The sequence below is a fragment of the Phoenix dactylifera genome, chromosome 11 (genome assembly GCF_009389715.1).
Source record: "Phoenix dactylifera cultivar Barhee BC4 chromosome 11, palm_55x_up_171113_PBpolish2nd_filt_p, whole genome shotgun sequence".
Classification (NCBI taxonomy): Eukaryota; Viridiplantae; Streptophyta; class Magnoliopsida; order Arecales; family Arecaceae; genus Phoenix; species Phoenix dactylifera.
In genome coordinates, this window is record NC_052402.1 from 16,571,216 (window position 1) to 16,597,545 (window position 26,330).

The 26,330-nt window shown below is 39.9% G+C and overlaps 3 protein-coding genes and 1 long non-coding RNA gene across 4 annotated transcripts; 2 read left to right on the plus strand and 2 right to left on the minus strand.

Annotated features, from left to right (window-relative positions):
* The first annotated feature begins 2,512 nt into the window (after nucleotides 1-2,512).
* LOC103697522 lies at nucleotides 2,513-4,057 on the plus strand. Its single transcript, XM_008779394.4, has 2 exons — nucleotides 2,513-3,255; nucleotides 3,431-4,057. The coding sequence occupies exons 1-2, from the start codon at nucleotides 2,634-2,636 to the stop codon at nucleotides 3,808-3,810; spliced, it is 1,002 nt and encodes a 333-aa protein (XP_008777616.2). The 5' UTR covers nucleotides 2,513-2,633; the 3' UTR covers nucleotides 3,811-4,057.
* LOC113461347 lies at nucleotides 3,919-5,137 on the minus strand. The gene is made up of 2 exons (XR_003383576.2): nucleotides 4,574-5,137; nucleotides 3,919-4,542 (listed from the first exon to the last, which is right to left on the minus strand). It is a non-coding gene; the product is annotated as an uncharacterized LOC113461347 (long non-coding RNA).
* A 2,218-nt stretch (nucleotides 5,138-7,355) lies between these two features.
* Nucleotides 7,356-9,222, plus strand: LOC103697524 (vacuolar protein sorting-associated protein 28 homolog 1-like). Its single transcript, XM_026801273.2, has one exon. The coding sequence runs from the start codon at nucleotides 7,774-7,776 to the stop codon at nucleotides 8,200-8,202; it is 429 nt and encodes a 142-aa protein (XP_026657074.1). The 5' UTR covers nucleotides 7,356-7,773; the 3' UTR covers nucleotides 8,203-9,222.
* LOC103714774 (B3 domain-containing protein Os07g0563300-like) lies at nucleotides 8,789-26,061 on the minus strand. The gene is made up of 12 exons (XM_039131771.1): nucleotides 25,708-26,061; nucleotides 25,034-25,115; nucleotides 24,776-24,874; nucleotides 22,680-23,461; nucleotides 22,418-22,514; nucleotides 20,886-21,060; nucleotides 20,235-20,311; nucleotides 19,148-19,546; nucleotides 16,570-16,619; nucleotides 11,978-12,091; nucleotides 10,860-10,927; nucleotides 8,789-9,982 (listed from the first exon to the last, which is right to left on the minus strand). The coding sequence occupies exons 1-12, from the start codon at nucleotides 25,851-25,853 to the stop codon at nucleotides 9,399-9,401; spliced, it is 2,673 nt and encodes an 890-aa protein (XP_038987699.1). The 5' UTR covers nucleotides 25,854-26,061; the 3' UTR covers nucleotides 8,789-9,398.
* Nucleotides 26,062-26,330: the final 269 nt, after the last annotated feature.

The following is a 26,330-nucleotide window of genomic DNA, read 5'->3' on the forward strand; positions in this document are numbered from 1 at the left end:
CTCTAACTAAATAGCTGGAATAGAACTTGGGATCAAAATCGAAATAAGTTTTTAGAACTCATTTTTCTTCAACCAAACATGCTGATAAATATCTTCATCTTATCTATGCGCCTAAATTTGATAGGAAGTGAGGTAGGCAGCCTAATTTGATGGGGAGTGAGGTAAGTAGGGGCACTTTCACGTCTAATGCATAATTACGTCTTTTGGATGCATTGCCCAAAAGGTTTTCTTCTGCGCCACCAAAATCTGATGCCAGCACTAACTTCTAAGTTCATGCTACCATTCTACCAACATCCCACCTACCCACGTCTATTCTGCAGTGTAACCCAAACTTTGGACATTCATGGGGCGTGACATAATCTAGTGACATTAAAAATATATGAATTATTTTTCCTTCAGAAAAAACATCTTACGGCATTCGTGGACAAGCTGATTTGAAAAGTTTAGTACCAATAACAAGTCTGAATCGCAGAGAAATCTTTCTATATACCTAAGTTAACCTTCTTGCTGTCACCCTTTAATCAAACTGGCACCATTTTAAGCTGAAAGCAGTACATTTATTTCTCCGATCTGTTGCACATTTAACAATGTCGACCAGCATTCTCAAAACTGGCACCATTTGATGGCATGCATGTCTCTTTTAAGACCAGAGGAGCGGGATATAAAAAAAGAAGAATTCTTTTGGATTTTGAGAGCATGGATCCCAAAACTTAAACTATTTTTAGAGTCCAGTTGTACATGCCGGGCTCCAATGAGTTTTTTTTATATATATAGTAGATTTTCACAAAGCAATCCTGACGCCTTCAAATAAAAAATATTGCTACACCTAATTGTTGTTAGAATATCATGTTTCCAAAACTTATACAGAACTAGCTATAAATTAAAATTAATATTTGATTAGCCAGTAGTTAGGCATCACTCTCCATCTGAGAGGTCCAAAATTCGATTCCTATTTGTGGCATTCCTATCATATTTCTCAAAAAATGATTCATTAGATTTAATGTAGCCCCATTTTAATTGCTTTCAACATTTTTACTGGTTCATAATTGGCATTGGATCATAAAAAGGTGTGGTCTTTACCGTACACTAAATTATTAAACCCAAGATTGTTGATAATTTTATTGGCCAAAGGTTTCATAGCAACCATAACATAGATGCACCACCTAACACATGCATGCATTATGTATTCAGATGCAAATTGTTGTTAGGTCATTGGCTACTCAACGACCAATGAGCTAGATAATTCAATTTAAAACTCAGAAAGTTTGAGGCATATTTTGTTGAGGATAGTGGGACTTTGAAATGAAAATAAAAATGTGTAACTCCTATTCGAGTTATTTGGTTGGAAGAAGTTTCATTTCTATTTCGATTCCCAAAAAATAAATAAATAAATAACTCTAATTCTTCAAAATCTATTAATATTTTTTAATATATAAATTTTTATTATAATTTTAATAATAAATTATATATATAGGAGAATAGAGCAGTTCTGATTTTAATTTTAATTCCGGCTCGAACCAAATGCACCTTGGATTGCTCTGGTTGGTGAGAGTAAGGAGGTGGTGGAGCCAACTGATGGGAGGTGGTGCATGCATGTAAGTGTCCGTACTCTTGGTCCAGCCATTAAAATTTTCTCACTGCATCGCCGCAACCGCCATCTTCCTCTCTCTCTCTCTCTCCCCATCACACTCAAACCAACTCCCCCTTGCACACACTCGTACACGATCTTTTTAATATTTTAGTAGTAACACGGGAGAATCTCGAGGCCATGCCTGGTCCCTCCGGACTTGCGGGCCAAGTTATGGCGGAGTACAGGAGAAGAGATACCCTCCATGGCATGGGGATGGCCCCTTGGGGATCCTGCCACCCCTACCGTAGTTAACGGTACGATTTTTGACCGTTGGGGAGCACCCTTGAGCTCTCATCTCCTTTAGAAAAAAAAAACGCCAAAATCAAATTCTACTGAAGGCCAAAGACAGCCCTACCCTGATCCGTAAAGAACGTATTTAATACAAACACCACCAAAGGAATGATCTTGTTCGTCCAATTAATGGACTGGTCCTCATCAAGTCCATGAGTATCGAATACGGGAGAAGGGTAATTCAGGACTTTTGAATCTCCACAGAAAACGAAACGAGAGAACTTTTTAACTTTGCAATTTATTATAGCCTGGTCTTCCAGAAATAGCCTTTACTGGCCGTCGAGTAACCAAAGGCAACAGCAAGAGAAATCCAGGCCGTCCGCTCGACGAATCGTACTATTTTTTGTGGTAACGATAAGGGTAGCTCTAATCGAATCGAGGGCATATTCGGAATAGAAGGATCTGGAAATTTTCTTGCAAGTTTATGATCGCCTCACTGAAAGGATAATGATGGTACACCCGCCGACAGGCGACAGCGGTGAGCGTGTCGAGAATTCGCTGATCTATTCAAATCCGACGGCTTAGATCTCCCATCTCCAACCCCCCATCTCCCAAACGCCATCTATATATCGCCACCTCCCCCGCTCCTCTCCTCCTCGAAAAGCCTCCGCCACACCAGATAGCCACACACGCACAGAGAGAGGAGAGAGGAGGGAAGAGGGAGGAGGGAGAAGGGAATCGGACGGCTGTAATCTCTCGCAGGTTGAAACAGATGGAGACGATGGGTTACCGGAAATCGAGCAGCAGCACGTGGGTCTTCTCTCTCAAGGCCATGGTGGCCTCGGTCGTGGTACTATCGGCGGCCCTGATGCTCCACCTCCGGGGAGCATCGATCCTAGGGTTCCTGGTCTCCGAAATCCCCCGGATGTACGGCTTCCTGCTCTCCTGGCTCACCCCGCCCTACCTCTACTTCGTCATCAACGGCATCATCCTCTCCATCGCCGCCTCCTCCCGCTTCCAGAAACCTGCACCGGATGGCCAGGATCCGGCGCGATCCGCGCCGTCGATGGCGAATCCAACCTTGACCCAGTTGCCGGAGTACATGCCTCCGGCGGAGGAGTACGCGGCGAAGATCGCAGAGGACGTGCAGCCGGAGCCGGAGTTCGTCGCGCCAGCGGAGTACGAAGGAGAGGAGGTGGTTGGTTTGGAAGTGGCAGCGGCGGCGGAGGAGGCGGAGGGTGAGGAAGAGTTTGTGATATCGAGGTCGAGCTGGTCACCGCAGCGGAGGGAGTCGAGGGAGACGGCGACGGCAACGGACTATTTAGCCGTGACGGAGAAACCGCTGGTTTCCGTCAGGTTCGGTCGCCGGAAGAACGTGAAGCCCAGCCCCGAAGGTACCATATCCAAAATAAAAAAAATTAGCCAATATCCTTTCAGTTTTGTTCCTAGTTTTTTTTTTTTTTTTGGAACGCCGAACCGACCATCAGTCACTTAAATGGCTTGATTAATAAAAAAAACGGCGTGACAACGGCGTTACTAACGGCGATGGTAAAATGGTGATTCTCGCAGGGAAGGCGCTGCGGGTGGCGAGGGCGAAGCGGGGCGAGACGCTGGAGAGCACGTGGAGGACAATCACAGATGGCCGGCCCGTCCCGCTGGCCCGCCACCTCAAGAAGTCGGACACGTGGGAAACCCACGGCCGCTCCCTCCGCGACGAGCAGTCCCCGGCCCCGCTGATGCGCAAGTCCGAGACCTTCAACGACTCCTCTCCGTCGCCGTCGTCGTCGTCGTCGTCGAGAGGGCGACTGAGGAAGGAGCCGTCGCTGGGGCAGGACGATCTCAACCGACGGGTGGAAGCGTTCATAAAGAAGTTCAACGAGGAGATGAGGCTCCAGCGGCAGGAGTCGTTCAACCACTACTTGGAAATGATCAACCGCGGCAGCCATTAAAGCAATGAGGTGGAGGAGGGCAAACCGTTGAGTTGTTGTTAATAACTTGAAAATAAGTAGAAAAAATGATAAAGTAGAAGAGAGGTTTGTTTACCTTCTTTTTTTTTGGGGATTGAGGGGGAAGAACTGAAGTACAGAAGAAGGTGTGTGATGTGTGATGCTTGTTTTATTTTTATCATTTTTGATGTATTAGATTTATATTTTCTAAATTTTGGTTTTCAATATATAAATATATATAGTGCTCTTAGGATTGTTGTAAACTTGTATGGTCCAAGTCTCTGAGATTCCCTTCTCCTCTCCCATATCTATCATTAACTATAGCCGCTCCTCTACTACTTTTTCCTTTGATTTGCTGACATGTCTCCAGTCAAGCAAGCAGGAGAAGCCTTTCACTTTTCTTCCCCTTTCCAAAAGGAAAGCTCTCCGGGTCACATCAATTCTCTTAACAAAGTATGTTGGTATATTCAAGTTCACCAATGTCAATTTATCTCCCATAGGTTGGAATTTCTCCATCCAAGTTGCAAGTGTTTTTTTGATTTTATTCGGTATATTCGTACATGGTATGAGCGGAAAAAAAAAAAGAAAAGTTGTAAGTGTTTACCCATCTTTTATTACTGAGAAGCGAACTAAGATATTAATTTGAACTATAAGGTTCCGAGTTTGCATCCCTTGCTTCTGACCAGCTCGAGCTCAGATGCCTAATCCTACTGAGAAACTTTTACTTGGGTTAACCTTTAGTCATGCCACTGCTTTGAAGGCTAACAAAATGTACTTTAAAGCCAATAATTGATTCTCATCCACCTATCTGAACCACAGGATGCGGTATAGAAATTGTAGGTTCCATCACACGAATGAACAATGGAGACTGCGGGCGACACTGTATCTATCATCTCGAAATCCCATGCATTCACTAACATTCCCACCTAATTGGAAGTAACCAAGGATCTCCCCCACTCTCCACTTGTTTACAAGCCTCTCTGTTCTAAAATAAGAATCCAACAAAATAATTTAGAAAGTTATTTAAATATTCTGGTCAGTTTCATATTGTACCTCTCAAAATTTAAAAAATGCTAAAAGTGATTTCTAAAGTTAGTTAAATAGTTCAATATGTCCTAAAACTCTATTTGATATTTAATATTGCGAAGGCATCGCCATGAAGAATAATTTTGCCTTGATGAAAATGACTTATTTATTAAAAAATATCTTCTTTTCTTCTTTTCTTATCCCTCATCATTCTCACCATCTCCTTCTCTTCACCTCTTCTTCCCTCCCTCTAAATTATGTCGCTGTCCTTATCTAACTTGATCCCGAGCCTTATCAAATTCCACCATCTCCTCCTCTTCCAATACCTCCTCTCCCACCATCTCCTTCTCTTCTTTTTTTTTTTAGAGCAGGTGGGGCTCCGGAGGGGCTTGGGTTTCCTTCTCTTCCAACACACTCTCCTTCTCCTCTTTAAACTCCATTTTGTCCTCATCCTTACCGCCATCTAACCTAATCTTGAGCCTCACCTAGCCACTCCCACCATCTTCTCTTTCAACACCACCTCCTTCTATCTAAATCTGTCATTGCCCTCGTAGCTTTCTCTTCATCTAACTTGATCTCAAACTCCATCCACTCCCACCACCTCTTCCAACACCTCCTTTTTTTTCCTAAATTCTATTGCCATCCTCATTCCTTCTCTCCATCCCTTTTTATCTATCCTCTCTATTTAAACCACTTCTTGCAAAGGTATTTGAGTCTTAAAAATTTTACTAAACCTAAGAAAGATGGATGGTAGGACCAACTACTTAACTAACTTGGAGGAATACTTTAAAATATCTTAAACTTGAGAAGTTAAACGAATGTTTAAGTAATTTTATCAATATTTTAATAATAATTCCATTAACCTGTCCCTCTTACAAACTTCCAAGAAACCCTTCAATACATCCGATAAAAGCCAATTGCCGATTGCCTGTCATTAAACAAATTTGGAAGCCACGGAGTTAATGTTTGTTGCGAGAACCTTTGGCAATATTTTGAACATACTATGTAGCAAGCAAATAGGTCTTAAGTCATGACTCTTATCAGGCATAGCTAAATCTGAACACATTTACCCCATTTTCCCGCCATATCCCGGAAAGAGCAAGAAGGCCATATTTGATGGGTTTCCAATAACGCATAAGGAACGATAGAGGAAATCCCTCCCCCAACATTATAATTGTTACAATGGTCTCTTGGATTTGCCAAACATCACAAAAAGGCTAGATCGAGATTTCTTGTAGATGCCCAATCCCTTAGGCCCCATTTGGGGGAGCTTTTGGAGGATCAAAAAGCACTTTCTGGCCCTCTAAAAGCATTGTTAGATGAAAAATGATGTTTAGTAAAAATTTCAGAAAGTTGTTTTAGCTTTTCCAGAAAGCTAAAAACAACTTTTTGAGAGAAGCTCAATTTTGGAGTTTTTCGAAAAAACTATTTTGAGTTTTGTTGGAAAGTTGTTTTTTTGACCAAAATATCCTTATTTAAAAGTCCATTTTTCCTCCTAAAACCCTCCATCCGCCTTTTCCTTTTTCACCCATTCCCCTCCCCCTCCCTCTCACTCTCTATCTTCTTCTTCCTCTCAACACCGCCGCCCCACTTTCTTTTTTTTCTTTTTTTTTTTGCTTTGGGAGGCAGCCACGGTGGCAGCCATCACGCTGGCCACCACCCATGACTGGCGACCCCTCCGCAGGTCATCGCGACGCCACCCGTGGTGCCCGGCTGGCCCGTGGAGCGTCCGAGCTCGGCCGTGGGGTGGCTGGGCCTCCGCCAGCCCGTGGGACCGGGGAGGCGAGCCACAGCGAAGCCCCCCATGGCGGCCCCCTCCCAGGCCCCCTCCCGTGGCCGCCACCTCCCGGGCCCCCTCCCACGACCGCCACGACCCGGCCCCTTTCTGGCACCGCCGGCCTCGCGAAAGGAGAAGAAAGGGAGAGATGAAGGAAGGAGAAGAAGAGAAGAAAAAAGAAAAGAAAAAAGAAGAAGAAAAGGAAAGAAAAAAAGAGAAGAAAATAAAAAGAAAAGGAAAGAAAATAAAAAATAAATAAATAAATAAATAAATGCATAAATAAATAAATAGATAAGATAATAAAAAAATATATTTCAATGAAATAGAATAATAAATAAATAACTCAATAAAAAAATAAATAAAAAAAATGAGTGGGTGGCAAATAATCTGATCTAAATAAATAAATAAATAAATAAAAATATTAGTAATTATTTAACTAATTTTATCGCCTAGCTAGAAAATTTGTTAAAGAGATAAATGATCATCAAAAGGGTGAAAAATTAATTTATTCTAATAATTATAATATTTTTTGCATTTATTATTGTATTATACTATAAATATTGTATTTACACTAATATATTATATTTTACACTAACATATCATATTTTATTGTATTTACACTAATATATTATATGTTATTATACTATGTTGTATAATACTAATAATATCACAAAATACTTTCTCAGTTTGTTTACCAAACACATGTTAAAGTACCATAGTACTTTAGAAATGTAGTTATGAAACGGCAAACAGCTTTTTATAAAAGCTCTAATTCAGAAAACTCTACTTCCAACAGCTCTACTTGTAAAAGCTCTACTGCCAACAGTTTTCCCAAACTACGTCTTATTCTAACTCATCGGATATCCAAAGCAACAAGGCAAACCCGGACCCATTTAGGTTTCGCTGGAGCCCGACCCTAAGTCCAACCATCTCCTCTCTTCCATCCTAGCTTCCTCTCACCTCCTCGGCTTCTTCCTCCTTGTTGCTTCACCGTCCGGGAGATTCCTTGGGGCGCTTAAACCATAAGGCTGTCTAATTGTAGCTCCACCGTTCCGTTCGAAAGAGAGCGCACCGTTCCGAAAACAGAACCCTCCCAACCCCTCCAAACCATAATCCTCATCGGAGAGATCGGTCCGCCCCCGATCGCCGCCGCCGCCGCCGCGATGGAGGTGAAGCTTTGGAACGACAAGCGGGAACGCGAGATGCTCGACAGCTTCGCGGATATCTACGCCATCATCAAGACGACGGAGAAGCTGGAGTGCCTCCAGCTTATCGCCCAGCTTAAGACCCTCTCCTTCTCCCTTCGTGACGTGGTCCCCTCCATCGACCGCTTTGCCGACGCCTACAAGATGGACCGCCACGCCGCCCTCAACCGCCTCCTCATCTCCGGTGTCCCCGCCACCGTCGAGCACCGCGCCCCCTCCGCCGCCGAGTGCGTCCAGCACTTCATCACCGCCATGGACTCCCTCAAGCACAACATGATCCTGCCGCTGGACTTCGAGGGGAGAGTCAAGGTCAGGGGAGGCAGCTCCACTTTGATCTTGAATCCTCTTACAACGCATTCATGGCCGCCCTGCCAATGTATGAAATGATGATTTATCAAAGCAACAGTTGCAAAGTTATAAATACCTTTTATGGTTTGCTGCCAGCGCATTTATTTGAATTAATAAAGCTATTAACGCATCCTAAATCTAAATCAATTCATGTATCTATTTTCCATAACCTTTATGAATATAATCCCAGAGAATGGCTGGCTAATCTATGTCCATTATAGTTTCAGTTCGTAGTATCACACCCAAATGTTTTACAACAATAAAAGTTAAAAACAAAAAAGTTGACAATTGTTACAGGGAAGTCAAGCACTGTGTGTAGCAGTCAGCATTCACAAAGTGAAACAATACCAACACCGGCTTTGAGCCACCCAACTGATACTTCATATACAAATAACAGCACCCACTGCTCTACGCTTGCCTCTTACTGCTTTCTTTGAAAGCATAAATATTTCCCCTAGCCCAGGGCCACACATTTGATGCAAACCTAATCATTAAATAGAATACAATCCATCTGATGAACCGGGTCATGTATTTCTTACCTTAACGGCACTGGCACCTGTGAATCACCAGATCTCAAAGCTGTTACCAAGATCCATTACATACACAGATCAAAGGCTAATGTAAATACACAAAATACTTGCACATAATAAAGTCAATAAAAAGGAGACAACAATGTTGCAAGGCTACAATCCTTGTAAGGTTCACCTATGAGCACTGTAAACACCCATCGGGTAACTCATCCCTCATTGTTACAAATTCCATTTCTATCTGCGAACTGGCATCTGGAGTTACCATCAACCTTGCAGGCTGAGGTAAAGAACTTCTCGAATTAGCTAATCATATTCCTCTGCTGTCAAGACAAGAAACCACAAAATGAGGGAAAAGAAAATGTATGTCTCAGGATCAGCGTCCTGACCAACTTATAGAGCTTAACATATACACACATGGCTCTTTGGCCTGAATTGGAGGATGGTTTGAACAAAGCTATGGTGGCAATGGCTTTGATGAGCAGAATAATGGTGAGATTTGATAAGCAACGCCCGCTCAAAAAAAATGAAGGGCGCCTACTTATCTTTTCACCAGTGCCCAGTTAGTAAAAAAGCATGAATCCGGAACCTGTGGTCCAGATTGTGAGGGCCACCATCAAGTTTACACTGCGCCATGATCCAAGTCATATTACCTTCCATTCTGACCAAGCTCACTAACCTCTCCTATTTCAACTATCATAAAAAGGACTAAGATGCAGCATCTCTTAGGAGCCTCATCATCCCACCAGCATCTGATTTTGGCGATGGTTCTTCCTCCCGCTCCGGCTGAATGTTCAAATCAATCTGGGCCTTCAAAGGAGAAGGTGACGTTTTCGTATGCTCAGATCCCTCCTCAACCACCCCATCATCACTCACCACAACTTTCTGAGGAGAACTCTTGATGCTAGGACCAGCTGATGATGGATCATTCCCCAAGGTAGGCAACGTGTCTGGTGATTGGATGTGCTGCTGCTGTTTGCGAGCGGTCTCAGCTTCCCTCTCGGACTGACGCTTCTCACGTCTTAGCATGAGCGTTCTGAAACGACGTTTGACAGTGAGACACACATTGCATGTGCATGTCTGCTTGTGCTTGGGGCCCTTGCCGCTTGGTGGCTGGATGCATACGATGCAGGTACAACCAGGCCGGTGGCGTGGATGCTTCGTCGTAGGTTGAGAGGAAGTGGGTATGGCTTCTCCCTCACCAAGAATAGCAAGGTTAGCAAGGGTGTCAAGCCCGTCCGAAACTTCGATGTTGTCAGCTTCTACTTTAACCTTGGACCTCTTAGGAGCACCTGCGAATCACCAAAATAAATTAAAGGCCAATGATTAGATCAAAAATATGGCATGCCAAACAGACTTATTTCAGCTGGTTGGCACCCCTCTCCTTGGCAAACAGGTTTTGAGTTGAACTTGGGGTGGTGGCAAACACACAATATCTCTCACAAAAAAAATGAAAGAAAAGGAAAGGAAAGAAAGGAGGTCTAAAAATTCAAACTTCTTTGAATCTTTAAAACATCAAAGTTGTTTATTTTTCAGCATTTCTAAGTATGTAATAAATTTTGGAGGTACTGCGTTCCCTGGAAACCTGTATGCATCAAGAACGGACAATCTTCTGCAGAACTAGGCAACAACAGGCTATAATACATTTAAATGTGTTTATGTGTATGCGTCTGTATATATCAGTTAGGCTTACAATACAAACAGGGATCATAAAAGAGGCTTACGCAACCCGCATAAATTACCTCATTATCCTACCTTCATTCCCATGCAATCAAAAGGGATGACGGTATTTTTGTACTTAACCAGGGCATCAAATATGTCATCATTAGCTCATGATATGGACACTTCTGGTGCACGTAATGCCTTGGTTGAATTACAAGAATGCTCTTTCTCTTTGAAGTGATGTGAATAAATGAAAGCATTTAGATAATTTGGGTGTCGTAGCTAAATCTTCCCAACCCCACCCCACACCCCCCCCCCCCCCCCCCCCCCCCCCCCCCCCCCCCCCCCCCCCCCCCCCCACACCCCAACACACACAAAAAAAAACCGCCCTCCCTGAGCCAGTTGTTTGCAAACCTTGCAGTGAATAATAAGCATATAGTTTATGCATGCATTAAAACAAGAGATACTAGCATGGCCAAGAACTTGTCAGACTAAAGCTCTCCATACCAGTTTTAATAGGAATCAAATCCGCTAGTTGATCCAGACTTAATTCTTGTGCAGATGAACATGAAGACCTGTAAAAGAAGAGAGAGGAAATATAATTTAGAGCAAAAGTAAACTGCAGACAAAACGCATAAAAACATATAGTAGTATTTAAAGAGATTTCCTCACTGTCTATGGTATGCATCCTGGAATTTAGAATGATGTATTTCATGAGTCTATTGCGCATGCTAAAAGGAGTATTCCTCTCTGTAGATAACTAGACTTTCATTAAAGTTAATCAATGGTCAAGATCAAATTGGGTGTAACAGATTTGAAATCCCTATAAGTAGTTTCAATAGAGTTTGCACTGCAAGAAATAACAAAAAATTACTTAATAGGCACTGCAAAATCTTTTTGTTTATCCCTCCTCAAGGTAGATTTGACAGAGTGAATCCCTTCTCCAAATCAGCCCATATAGAACATAGGATCCAACCTTTTGCTTCTCACAGTATGGACAGGTGCAGTTCCATGCATCAATATGTGGCATACACAACCAGCGTTCAGTTAGTAATGTTAAGAAAACCTTGACATTATAGTCAAATATCGTTAAAGAAAAATATGCTTGTCATTTTTTAGACGAAAATAATGTAACTAAATGGGAACTTTCTTCACAGAAAAAAGTTATCCTGTCTCTTTTCTCTTGCTTGCAAGCATATACAACACCAAATTACCATCTTATAAAAATAGGTCATGGAAGAACTTATGTGGAAGCTAATGATCTATGATCAGCTTTTTTCTAAAGTAAATCACCACTGCCCTTATACCACACTCAATCGCGAATTAAATGCAAAAGAAAAGTAACACAATCCAGTGCCTGTTGGTGATTGACTTGTAAATAGAAGCAAATAATGAATCATCTGGTGTTGCATAGATAACCATGCAAACTCTTCGTAATAATTACTCCACAAATACAGCCTATATTAGATATTAAACCACAGGGAAATATAATACTTTAATTCACTAATCCATGTTTGGATGCATTTAACAGTTGCAAACAATAGAATGCCAACTTGTTATGTATACATTGGAATGGACATTGTCAGTAACACTCTTGTTTGAGAGCTGAAAGAATTCCATATCACCTGTCAGGATCCCACTTGTTATCGGAACAGGTCCATCTGAAAGGCAGAAGTGCATCAACAGGCAGTTTGCGCCACTTAGAACAATCCTCGCACTGAGCCCATTGATAATTATCACTGGTTGTGGCAAAGCATGATATTTGCATTTAATTAGCAGAAATATAAGTGCATAAATACTGCCCTAATTGGTCATGAAATGATAACAAGAGCAATTTTGCAGCATGTAGATCAAAAAACACCGAAAATGTGGATCAAGCATCCCTTTGCAAGAGAAGTGGTTTTCCTATTAAATAATTATGTCATTGATAGCTAAGTAAAATATCTTCCTCTCTCATCTACAAAAGGAATAGCACAATAACATCAATATAGTAGCATTTTATAGTGGGAGAATGCAGAACGACTGCTACAATGCAATTACAAATACACTTGCTATCCTCTGTTACTTTTAAATTCTAATTAAACAAAAAAGGACATATCACATAAGTCTGTAAATTCAAAGAGCAGAATTCACTAAATCTAAAAATTTATTGTAGTTTGTTGCATAGTGCAAGTAGCATTGCATGGACATAGATATGAGAATTGAATTCAGCCGTGTATCCAAATGTCCAACTTGGTAAAAGCGAAAAAAGGAGATACAGAGATATGTAGGATAAATTATAGATATACCTGAAATATATATTATCTGTTTTATATTCTTTGTTTAAACATTAATAATACATATTAAGAAGATATTATTTGTTAAGGTCCTTCAATATACATTTTCTCACTCAAGCTTTCCAATTAAGAATATAAGAAAAATAACATTTTTCAGAGTTATTTCAACGCCTACATCCCCGGCTAATCACTAAAAAAAAGAATACTCGCTTCTAACATGAAAATGGACGGTCAAACTCATTGCTAGAAGAGTTCAACTCTCCACCAATCTTTAAAAGTGACAACCATAAAACAAGTGTCTGATAAGTATCTGACATGGATGTGTCCAACATGGATTTTTGGAGCCAGATGCAAGTATCTAGGTAACATGGAGTGCAAGCAGTTAAGTATGACTATAAAATAATGCAAAAAGGGCTATTCACCTTGAACACAATCATCCTTATGTTTATCAAATATCATCATCATTGATATGCCTCAGAACCGACCCTAACTGATGTAGCAGGATGAACAATAGGAGTTTGCCGCATGGCTTACATTATGAGGGCAAAAAAATATTCAAATCCCCTCCAACTAGCGGCCATTACAGCTCAGCCCACGATCATGTACAGTTAATCTCCACGTGCACAACATGTAGGCACAACGTGCAGGCATAATGCGCTAGCATGGTGCTCGAGTTGTTACCAAGCAATTAGGGCATGCATCTGCCTTACTTGGTAATGGATGCTGACCCTCGCCTATATAAACTACGCCCGGGGGGGACCTCCAAATACATTCTCTTGACCCACTTTGCCACTCTTGGATCTCCATTATTTCTCTAAAATTCCTACCTGACTTAGGAATAGGAGGGTCCCCCATTGGACAAACTCCGGCAAGTGGACTTCTCTTTCTTGTTTCAGATTGGACAGTTGGCATCAGAGTCCTCCAAACACAACCACCACCAACCAGATCACCCTCTTCAGCTAAGAGGCCAGACAGGAGCGAGGACCAACCTTGTCGATTCAGTCAGCATCTCCACCAACCTCATTAGCATTTGCCAACCTCGTCAGCCCAGTGCCTAGCAATCGGGCTGGATTTTGGTGGCAACAATCATATCATCGTTGTTGTCATCAATCAAGCCTTTTTTTCCCATTAAAAAAGGTCCATCTATGGAGCATAAAAATTAAAAAAAAAAAAATCCCCTTAGAAGGACTGAGTATGTTTTCAGATCTGCTGCCAACTAGGGTCGAACCTCTAAAAACTAATTTTTGACTTCCTACCGGAGCAACTTTAGACAAGAGAGGAGTATGGCACGAAAGCTAGAAGGCTGGTTGGGGGTATGGATATCTATCTTACTACAGTTGCAATTTAAGGTCATGCAACAAGGGAGCAATCCTTCTAGATTCCCCCAAGACTTTGTATCAGTCTGGATGCAGAGGAAAAATAACAAGGTATATAGGGAACTTTGTTTCTCTTAGGCATAGGCCAGAGTGAAAGTAAGATACATCATCATATACAGAGATTCATCTAATGCATAGAATAAACATACAAGGAGAAGGTTGATAGGTGTATTTCTGCACATGCTTGCATGGGTAGTGCTGTCACTATTGATGCTTGCTCCTGGATGAGGAAGTGAAGTATGGTGTCAAGTAGTTAGTTTGTAAGGCCAAATGATGAGAAACCCCAAAGAAATAAGGAAAAGAGACATTGACCATGTCTATGATAAAATCTTTAGTAGAAACATTGTCTTGTGGCTATTCATATTTGTAGAGGATATAGCTGAAATATAGCTTGGGATGGTTAATGGCCCCTAGCAACCTCACATAAAATTATAATGCATTGAACTTTCATGGGAAGCTGCAATGATATTTTTTTGGCAAACAACAACGAGTTGAATTCATGGAAATTAGAGAAACAAAATCAGCTTATAGCACCAAAATTGCCTTTAGCTTTTTCGCATTTATACAATAAAGAATGCTAATGATGAGATCAGTGTAAATATGACAGAAATCATGTGCAGTTGCTTCACTCCCCAGTACTTATCTTTAACTAATTTGTCTGTTTCACCAAGTCAAGATACAAACCAAAATGCCTTCCAAAACCCATTATAGTTTAAACACCAATAAATGAGATATGTCTAGAGCAATTATAAAGAGAAGGTTTACAAACATAATACAAAATCATCATTTCTGACAGACCTTGAGGTAACCACAACTTGGAATTCTCTCAAAACCACCTAAATCAAAAGTATCTAACTTAAAGAGCACTAGGCTTCTAAAAGCAGTGTAGAAAGACTTCCAAAATATTATAAGGTGCAAAAAGAGGTTACAGAAACTAATATTTGTAGAGGCAAGAGTCACAAAAAGCCCTCTTTTTTATCTCAATTTAGATCCTAACATAAAATATTCTTAGGCATGGGAAGGCAAACTCAAAGAAGTATCAAGATTGCATGATTCTCAACTATGATATTGTAAACATTCCCTCTCAAGGTATCAGATTGCTTCATATCCTCACCTAAAAACAATCTCAAGTGCAGGCCCTTACTGATTGGCAAAAGATGACTAGGAACCTTCAAAAGTGGGCTGTGCCAAACAGTTCTCAAGTATCTTATTATGTTCTTCCACTTATCCCAAGCCAAATGACTACCACAAAACAACCCACTCTCTGTTACCTCATTCTTGAAGAAGAAACTTGAAAGATTTACTAGTTGATCCTCTATCTCACCTTGTCCTAGATGTGTCAGCTGGAAATGGAAAGGAGGCGTAGCTCCAAAGTGATTTTGCTACCAAAGCTCCATTCTTCTTGCCAATTCCCTTGCCTAAATATGCTTCTCCTCTGCCTCCAGCCTACAATTTATGACTAGGTCATAAATGCCCTCATCCACAAACTCAACTTCTAAAACAAGTCTTCTAATATTGAATCATAACTAATAATCTTGTCATGGGTCTAAAAAGGGGACGAGTAATAAATAAGATGCCTAAACAAAAGAACTTCAAGGAAATGGGACCATGCCACACAAAAAGAGATCGCATTTGCTCCTGCACCACTAAATAATTATTTCACTATGGGGATCCTAGTCAAGCCTCCTACCAAGATGCTTAATGGAAATCTCTCCACCCAGCGACCTGTATAACTTGTAATCCTCTCTAGATATATTTCTCAGGATTGATATGCATAAAATCTCTTGCCTAATTATTTGAGAGAATGTTACTATCCTTTACATTTTACACTTCAAGTCTGGTCTTCCCAACAAATAATTAGAGTACCATAAGCATGCTAGAGATGGCTCATTATGTACCAACCCTTGACCCCTTTAGTAACACCACCTTCCCAACAACACAACTTCAATAAGACTAACAATGTTTTGCTGGAGACTCATTTCCTTGAGAGAAGCCAATTATTTAGCAGAGGGGATTTTGACAGGACTTTTTTATTATGTTGTATCTTTAGGGTTCTTGCCATCTTGTTTATCATACAAAGATATATCTTGCCATGTAAATCATAATTTCACCCATGTTTCACTATACCAGTTTCGATACCCATGTCTGTACCATGCTAGTACAATGTTGGTACGGGTTAGTTCATGGCATCAACAATTGGCATGCTCCACATACCAAATATCAGTTTGCTACCAATATTAGATGCCTAATACAGGGTGGTATAGTCCAATACACCAAATCATGGTTTCACCTTTAAATCTTTCAACCATCTCCAAAACCCTAATCACCAATGTAGCAACTTATAACGTGATCAAAGTTAATATATAAGCCAAGATAGTAAAGGGGACTTCCTTATCCAAATAAACAGTAATCAGATTTGCATGTCCATGCAACTTAAAGCCATCAAGAAACAAATGTGTCAGTTCATATTCAAAAAGTTTCTAGGTTAGCAAATGCAACCGCATAGAGTAAATGTCAGCATGAAAAACTAAAAAATTTCTAGGCTTAGAGGCTCGAGAAGGTTACCCAGCTTGATTTGTGGTAAAGTATGTACGCTTTCCAAGTACTGGTGCTTCCTGTTAAAGACAACCAAATCAAAGTTAGATACTCATTACCTATTAACCTATAATATAAGCAATCAACTTATGAAACTATAGGGATTCAAATCAAGCGTCGATTGAGATCTCAGATGCATTCTCACTGATATGCCATGCATTGGATCTCTTAATCACCATTCCCCTGTTATGTATGAGTACCTATCTTCCTTGATCCCTCAAACTTAATGCCCAAACTAAGGCGGAAAGCCCAGAAAGGAATATACACATTAATGAGAACTTTAATGGCAACACAAGTAAAGCTGGATAGCCATTACTCCTTTGGCATGAAGTCAAAAGCTAGCATGGAGCCCAAAAGAACAGGTCTACAATCATGGTGAAATCAGTAGCAAAAAGGTGGGCAAGATAGCTGACATAGAAATAGCGGTCAGAAAGATGTAGCATAAGTTATCACCTTAATCAAAGGCAGCTTTCATACCTCTTGAAGCATCAGCAATATCATTAATCAAAGGCAGCTTGCATACCTCTTGAAGTAACAGAAATATCATGAAAGGCATTCAATGGAAACCTAAAGTTTCCAGAACAACAGAATGGTGCATGATATAATACAAACAAAACAGGCAAACTGATCACTTGCCCATGTGGACAAACAAGGTGATTTTTTTTTGGATGAGATGGATAGATCATACAACTCTGGTATGAATACATCCAAGGAAATCAGAAGATAAAACATGACGGAAGGGAAAAGGAGTAGGCTCGTAGCCGTCCCACAAGCAACCTCCATAGTGCTGAGCCACATAAGAGGCGACCTAGTCAACTCTTGGGATAATTATCATCCTTAACCTCTTCTACGTAGAATTTAAAAAAGATTAAAAAAAAATCCTTAACTGTGGTGGCATATGAGCTTCTTGTGTTCTATATCTCCTAGCAACTTGGCTTTCTAAGTAAAGAAAAATGAAGGTACTTCATGTGTGATATCTAGTAACTGAAACTTATTAAGTCCCTAAGAAGCATAAGCACTATGAAAATAAAATTATAATAACTTACATAAAAAATAAAGACACCAAAATATTCAGGAAGGGTATGACCCACATCAATGAATTGACATCTACTCTGGTAGAATTATCAAAATCAACACTTGGGTTGATAAAAGGGAATAATCAAAACAAGTGATATAGGGGCCAATTCCTGGCTTCCCATGGAAGGTTCACACCATAAGTAGGGCCCCCAAGCATTTATTGTCAATCCTTGCAGAAATTTGGATTCTCTTCCATGATTTTTATATAAGATGCATTAGAAAAAAGTAAATAAACCAACAAAGGAATGGTGCATCAATTCTAAAAGTAATCATAAGTCATCACTTGGTTTTGCTTGGTGCTATATTTCAAGATCTGGTTTTACTTAAATATTTCGAGCACCAAAATAAGATAAAGGCCTCGGAAAAAAACAGACTAGAATTACTCAACCAATGATTGACGAACCGACCTGAACCGGACAGTTTGGCCATATTAAACGGAACCGACGTCAGGTCGAAATGGTTCAACATGTTGGATTGATTCTTTCTTTATTTGTATTTGTTCTTTATTTAATTTAAATTTTTAATTTATTTCTATATTTTTTTTTTATTTACTTTTTTTCTTCAAATCCAAAAATTCCTTTTTTTTTTTACGTAGGTCGTCGATTCGGCATTGGAAAAAAAATAGCAAGATGCCCATTTTTTTAATAAATGGTTCAAATCATTTTATCGATATGAGTGTTCTATATCAGATAAATTACCAACTATTCATTTTTAAACCATTTCGGTACGTTAGTACCGGTAGAAAGAGCGGTTATGAACCCCCTCCCCCCACTCACACATCAGTCAGAGCCACCTCCCTTCTCCCCTTCCTGTCTACACCACCATCCTATCTAACATTAAGCACCCACGAACTCTTGCTTTGTACATAATTACCGGATTGGATTGTACGAAATCATTTACTAGAAATGGATTACAACACACCAAACACCTGAAGAGAATATTAGATTAAATCTTCTGCAGTGACAAATACATGCAGCCAAGAACATGCTATGTAATTCTCCTGGGGTGAATTCAAAAAATTATACCCATGTTCCATAGATAATAGTATGAGAGCATGGACATAAAATTACCACATACTCATGCGTATTGGCATTTGGCATAACTTTTATGAGAATTTACAACAAAATCAATAACAAAAGTTAGTTTAGGAATAACTACAAAACATAAAGAAGACAGAGATACTTTCTTTTTAAAATGGTAATATATACTGGACAAAGAAAAGATACAAGGCCCGAAAATAGAGATAAGGGATGATCAATTGGCCAATGATGCACTTGATTCAAAATGAACAAAGAGTAAATTGAGAAGAACAAAAAGGCTCAGCCACCCCCCATAAATAGGCTCACCTGTCAACTACCCACGAGTAGGAAAAATATAACAGTTGAAAAGAATACATTCTAGTAGATAGAAGGCCTGCACACATCTCAAAAACTACCAAAAAGATTGAAGTGAGAATCCTCAACTAGCATACCTCATATTCCTCAATTTCATGACCTTCAATGACAATGGTAGTAGGGACATGATTAGGAGGTGGTCGGAGCAGCTCTTGAGCTTCCTCCCATGTTATCTTCAACTCCATGGAGTCCTCATTTTCAATACGAAGGCGTTTACTCTTCGAACCAAGAGTGCTACCTTTCCTCTTACTAGGGCCCTGTAAAGATCTGGCAGCAGGCCCATCTTTTTGGATAAATCCTGATTTGTCAAATTTAGACCAGGTTCCTTGATCTGCTGTGTTTATTGAGTTCCTTGATTCTGCACTGCCTTTAAGAGGTCGAAGAAGCAGATTTGCATTGGAATCCCCTGCTGAATTTTTGCTATTACCCTCTGTAGAAGTGGAGAAACCATTGCCAGCTTTACCTGATTGAGTGTCCTGGCAATAAATATGAAAAAGGAAAATAAAATTTCTAAAATGTAAAAGACAAACTTCAGTTCTTTCAGTGTGTTCCTTGACCACTTTCCAAGCAGCTGTGAATAAAGAGGTGATATTTTCTTTTTTATTTTCCTCTTATAATAGAAAACAGACAAAGAAGCAACAAAGATAAAGTTTTAACAGAATAAATATATTAACTTTTATTTAAGAACACCTACTGCACCTTTGACCCAAGTGATCATTTAAAACCAACTGGTTCCAGCTAAATTTTCTCAAATTCAGATATCATACATGTGGCTTTAAAAGAAATCAGGAGATTACAGAGAACGGACTAACAAGAAAGAAATGGCTCCAGCTATCCCTATTACCTAATGAATGTCATTAACATAAAGATGTGCTTTGATAATTTTAAACATCATGATGCAATTCTGGAAGTGTGTTTTAAACGCATTGCTCCAGATTTCTATATATGTATCCATTCATTAAAGCATGAACATAGAAGATCCAGTATAACACCCATAAGTAGGCACCACATATTAAAAATAAATAACAAAGTCATATGATTGCTCCAACAATGCACAAAGCTTTTAGAGCTAGTATAAGAGGAGGATAAAAGCTGCCTAAATTACATTCTCTTTTATTTGAAAACATCTTATATTAAAATCTTTTGCAATTTTTAATCGCAAACCTGTTCAGCAGAGGCATTAGAAGCCTTTCTGAATCCCATGACCAACCTCCCTTCTGGATCTATCCGACTAAATGTCACTGCAGAAACACAAATTCTTAGTTTCAACTGAAACCATTGCATTACTGTCTTACATGAAAAAGGTAAAAGATAATGAACTTGGTTAGGCATTCCTAACTGTCTCCATCTGTGCCTCTCAAATATGTGCAAGCTTGTAAACAAATTCAACTAATGGTTAAGCAATATCAATAAGTGTGATCAACATGGATTTAACCATTAGTTGAGAAAATATTTTTAACTATACTGCCACACGAGCAAACATATGAGGAGAGAATATAAGCATAATACACAGCCTTCTCCTGCCACCAGGACTGCATGTGTAAATCATGAAAAACGATAAAAAGTAAAACAGTATAACACTTTCCACAAGGCTATAATGAAGCCTGACATGAATGTATTAACAACTTAAGTATCTTACTTCTCTATTCTATTTCTACTGTAGTCCAGAATAAAAGATAATCTGATTATAGAAGTTCCATAAAAATGATCAATTGAGATAACATGAAAAAACATGCCTACAGAAAGAACAGAATACGCAAATCTGAAACTTTCAGAGAACAAATCCAAATTCCTCCACGGATGCTGGAAAGATACCTGTGTCACCTGCTTGTAATTGCATTGACTGGATACAAGGTGTAACCCCCTCCAAAACATACATCCTGCTGTTATTATTCGGCCAGAAACGAAACTGAAATACCCACTCCTTGCCACTGGCATCCTGAACTTTTAAAGGGAGTCCTTCTGGCTGAGAGATTGTAGGGAAGTATGCCTGTTCATGATAGCCAATCAAAACATTTGTGGCATCATTCGACAAGATATTACAGATTTCCATAAGTTTAATAGTTAATTGAGAAGGAAAGAGTTCTTTTTAGTACAGACAGCAAATTATTAAAATGAGTTGATCTGAACTTATTCATATTCAATATGGCTTATTATACACTTTACGATTAGGTCCTTCCGAACAAGAAATGTATGGAGAAGTACTGAAGACAAATTACCATTTTTGAACAATCAAATCTATAAAAAATATTTGAAACAAAAATCTAACAGAATGGATGGAGCTATAGCATAAAAGTCAAAAAGGAAGGGTAATTGGTATGCTACTGCAAATTTGGTACCTTTCAATCAAATCATAGTGCATCACAAATGTAAAAAATATATACTAAAAAAGGACCACTGGTGTATATATGTGAAATGATCTACTCTGATAGCAGGTTCAACGGTTTAGTTAAAAGTTATATTTAGCATGTCAGTTAACTCTAATTTGCAATGCAGAATTGTGGCATCCAACTTCACAAGCTGTAGTCAATAAGCCACTTTAAAGGTTGACCTTAATACAGTCTACCTTAACATAGTCCTCGGATATGAAATTCAGAATTACAGTTTTCATTTGCTGATGATTTCTTGATCTGTAACCTTATAAAGTTGCATCTTTTAAAATATTCATCATTTTTTCCATTTTTCTCGATCATGCTTGCCATACAACCATATGCATCATGTTGAAGAGTAAAAGATAAACAAAGGATTGCAGCTTAGTCCAAATGCCCATCGATCAGTTTCAAACCGCATCTCAAGTTAGACTCAAATAGTTAGGAGAAGGTCCACAACAAAGAAGGGAACAGCCAAAAGGAATTATAGTAAATACAGAATAAAGAGATAAAGAACATCCAAAACATTGGACGGCAATGATGATGGTCAAACTATCACACTTTCTCCAAATCTACGGGACATAGCTATGGACGGCAATTCTTAAGAATGACAATGTAGGAGCATAACAATTTATTAGAAGTGTCCAGAAAGGGATTAAGAAAGTAAAATGAATAGAACTTGTTTTCACCATTACAACAAAATCATAAAACAGCAGCCATACATCAATCATTAACAAGTAACATGGAAAGCAAACAGTCCAAGTGCTTCACAGCCAGAGTATAGAAGGAAAAATAAGGCATATAACAAATTAACATAGTTACTGCATCATAGTTAAATCAAATTTAATATAGAAAATATTTAGCTTGTTATCTTTAATGATGCCAACAAAATCCAATCATAACATAGAACAAGAGCACCTGCGTAAGAAATCTTTGTTCGTAACCATGATGGCAAAAAAGAATGCTTAAAAGACTCACTTCAGCACATTTTTTGGGCAGCACTAGACGACCAATCCTTCCAGCATCGCTAGCACTCAACATCTTTTCAAATAATGGAGTAATGACAGAGTTTGAACTTAAATCAAGGTTAAGGATAAGCTTCCCTTAAATAGAAAGGTGGCAGAAATATCGTCACAAATTAACAATAAACTTGTCCCTAGCTGGGTGGAAATGTTTAACGCAATGTTTAAAAAAACGGCACATCAAAAATGCAATGAAATGACGATGGGGTATTGGATACTCTCCAGATATTTGTTGTAGCTCTTGATCTGTTATCCTAGGCCAATAACGAGGAAGTAACTGTGTTCGTGCTCGGGCATCCACTCGAGGCCTTCCATTGCGCATTTGAGCTTGTAGTTCACCATCAATTCCGTTGTGTGGGTAAAATTGTTTCGACGATTGAGGAGCCATTTGCCTTTGTGGCTGAGTCGTTGAAACCCTGGATAGATCCTTTGCACCATTTGGTGGTGGAAATGGCGCAGCCAAGCCAATCAGCAGAGACGACGGGTCTTCCTTTAAAGTGGATGATGGGAGCGAATCAACAGAGCTGGTTGAACAAGGGTCTAGAATCCCTCCTTTTCTTGTAGACATAGGATCATTATCTCTGACAAGGTGGCCAGGATCCTGAAGACCATCAGCATTTCCTTCCTCTCTTTGATAAGTACTAAATGCAGAAACAGGATCCGGACCACTGTTTCCATTAGCAAATCTGTCTCGAGCAACATGATTAAGGCTGCTAGAGCCTATTTTCTCAGGCAGATCTTCAAATTTCTTCTCTTGTGCTGTAATAGAACTGCGTCCCCCAGAAATCATTCTTTCTGTGTTATTTGGCCTGTCAAATTCATACGACAACCGTTGATGCAAATCAGACTGGATACTAGAAGTGTTCCAAATATGGGGCGATTGACGCCACTGTCCAGGAAATGGACCGGTCATTTGTTTCCAGCTTTTAATAGGAAAATCTTTCCTCTTGGATAATTGTGGGGGCATGACCAAAGGAGACGGCCACATCTGATTAGGTGTCTGAGGATTCACGAGCATCCAACAAAAGTAAGATTAAAGGCAGCAAGAAATACTAAAATTGAATGCAAGAAATTTTGATAGCTGCCATTGAAATGATTTAACTGTAAATTAGATAGACTGGAGAATAGTATTTGTAAAAAAAAACAGAATAGGATAAATTAGGATTTATTCAGTCAAATCATGCATAAAAAGTTGATAGAAGGCTTGATGGATTTAAAAATTTTCAAACACCATAAAAGTAGTTAGCATTTCTTAATCAAGGAAAGACTGTAGATGTTTTACAGGTAAGATGACAAAGCTATCTTAAAGGGAAATTAACATATGAGCATTTGCTTACAGAAACAATGTTGCATGAATCCAACAGCAGAGTCATCATAAGTCTTGACTCTAGAAAATACAAATATTTATACTTGAATGCAAGTCTGATTCTTAAAGTAATATGACAACAAACTCAAAACAGTTATTCTTGTCTGCTGGCGTTCCTAACTCAGCAGCTTCACCTTTTGAGCATCATCATCCTCTGCACAATAACCATCACCAAAGAGCTTCACCTATCAGTCTTTCCTTACTGATAGTAAGAAGCATTACCCCAAATCTAGCACTCCCTAGTGGCCACCCAAACACATTAGATGCCTCCCACATGGCAACAGTCTTAATTGTATGAAGACCATGGGGAGTTCACCACTCCCCAGAGTACACAAACTTAGGATCTAGTTCAGTCACCTGGTGTTACATGTGCCTATATATTTATATCATTTGTGACTCTCTGTCACTCTATATCTCTCTCACATACACATACAACGAATACAAAGTCCTATCAAGACAGACCTTTAACTTCAATCCTATTAATGAAAAAAAGAAACGTGATGGGCCATTCAGTATGAGAACTATGCACTAAAATATATAAATTGCAAACGTTTTGGTGTTTCTTACATATGCACTTAGTAGCCATAGGATGGGTTCAATGGTTGAAGGTTGAGAAATGGAGGGGACCAAAAAAACGGATCGCATTAGAGTTGGGTGAAAAGACGCATAAAGTCAACAGAAAACAAGAGTAGATATACATTCATATGGCGGGCCCAGCATACTGTTAGTGCCAGTAACTACAGACCTAACAAATTCTAAAGGAATAAATTAGTTAGTTTTAACTAGTGTTAAAGTCACTAGAACATGGTTCGATGCAGTATAAACAATTCCTGTAGTCATCAGGGCATTGAAGAAGAACAGCCGCAGCATGTCCTCAATGCATACAAATAAAATGACTTGGAGGGTTAATCCTACAATAATGTGAAGGACATCGGGTTAATTGCTTACCATTACAACAGATTTTCTCGCACATGCAAAGCACTCAATTCCTCCAGCATCAAGAAGCACGTAAGCAGAGGCTGATACTATGCATCCGCAATGCACCCTCTGCAAAATGGCATCCCAATTAGTACATAAATCACTTAAATAACCACCCCTACACTCTTCGTTTCATATTCATTACATAAGAATTTCCATGCATCCACATGTCAGATTGACAGAATCGGGACGATTTATTAAAAGAGTCACGTCAAGTTATCCTCTAACCTTTCCACAGGTCTCGCAGTTCCTCCAGCCAGCAGAGTCCGAGTGAAAGGTTTCACAGAAGCTTCCTTTCTCATACGCGCAACTAAAGACAGACATAGAATAGAAAAGAGATAACGTTGCAGGGGAATCACTGAACGAGAAGAACAGCAGAGCAGAATATGAACCAGATTCACGTCCTCGTTTCATAATACGTGATTCTCTATAAAATTTCCACGTTCCACGTGGCAGTTGAAGAAGAAAAAATTCACCTTTTGCATCATACTATATCTTTGAAACTCACTCACTTCAAAGTCAATCAGATCCAAAAACATGCAGTAGCAAACAAAGAAGAACACAAAGAAAGCAAGTGATTTCAACCGAGAGTCAAATCGGTGAAAAATCAAAGCCTATTCGTAACAAGAGAACTCCAACTTGAGCACGTCATAAAACAATCCGCAAACCCTTGATAAACCTCGGAACCGACCGAAAAACGAATCAAGAAACGAAATTTTACAAACCACCCAATGCTTCCAGTGGACCGTTACAGCAGAAACCCATTTGGAAAAGCAGCAAACAGCAAATCAAGAAAGCCCGACAAGATCGAACGCAGAAATCAACTCGTAGGACGATTTGTACGTGGGAAAAACAAAACACGTAAAAAGGAGAAAAGCACGAGAGAGAGAGGGATAGCATACGAGCAGCGGTCGCAGAGGTCGGCGAACTCGCCGGAGCGAAGTCGCCACGCCTTCCTCCGAGGGCCCTCCGATTTCGGCTCCTTGCAGTGGGAGTTGAAGCAGATCTTAGGCGCCGCCGAAGACGACGTCGACGAAGACGACGCCATGGAGACGAGAAGAAGACGAAGCCCGAGGGACGGCGAGACCAAACCCTAGAAAAACTCCCGAGGAGAGAGAGGGGGAGAGGCGCAGACGCCGTGATTTCTTCTTCTAATCATGAGAGGAGACAGAGAGAGCGAAGAGAGGAAGATGGGGGTTTGCGGAGGGATTTGGGAGAGGCAGAAGGAATCGAAGCGAGCGGAAAAAATAAAAGAGCAGGGCTTTTTGGTAAAACCGGAGGGGATGAGAAATAGGCACGCGACGGTGTTTTCGCCTTTGTCTCGGCTTCGTCGCTGCCTTTTCTCGCCCCGTTTCAACCCCTTGCGGTGCAGTCACCTTCCTTCTAACGTCACGCTCGTTTATCTTCCGAACGCATCATGACGCATTAAATACTGAAAGCGTGGGCAGTTTTCCTCCTCTTGATTCGGTCCGATGGTCTCGATCACTTCCACGTAAAAACAATTACCACCTACTAAGCTCCAAGG

What these genes read in the sequence shown, in the direction of transcription:
- LOC103697522 (XM_008779394.4), top strand. Translation starts at nt 2,634, where the DNA reads ATGGAGACGATGGGTTACCGGAAATCGAGCAGCAGCACGTGGGTCTTC. An exon ending in CGTGAAGCCCAGCCCCGAAG is followed by an intron (nt 3,256 to 3,430) that starts GTACCATATCCA and finishes TGATTCTCGCAG; the next exon opens with GGAAGGCGCTGCGGGTGGCG.
- LOC103697524 (XM_026801273.2), top strand. Translation starts at nt 7,774, where the DNA reads ATGGAGGTGAAGCTTTGGAACGACAAGCGGGAACGCGAGATGCTCGAC.
- LOC103714774 (XM_039131771.1), bottom strand. Translation starts at nt 25,853, where the DNA reads ATGGCGTCGTCTTCGTCGACGTCGTCTTCGGCGGCGCCTAAGATCTGC. An exon ending in TGCCCAAAAAATGTGCTGAA is followed by an intron (nt 21,061 to 22,417) that starts GTGAGTCTTTTA and finishes TATCATGAACAG; the next exon opens with GCATACTTCCCTACAATCTC. An exon ending in CTAATGCCTCTGCTGAACAG is followed by an intron (nt 19,547 to 20,234) that starts GTTTGCGATTAA and finishes ATTTATTGCCAG; the next exon opens with GACACTCAATCAGGTAAAGC.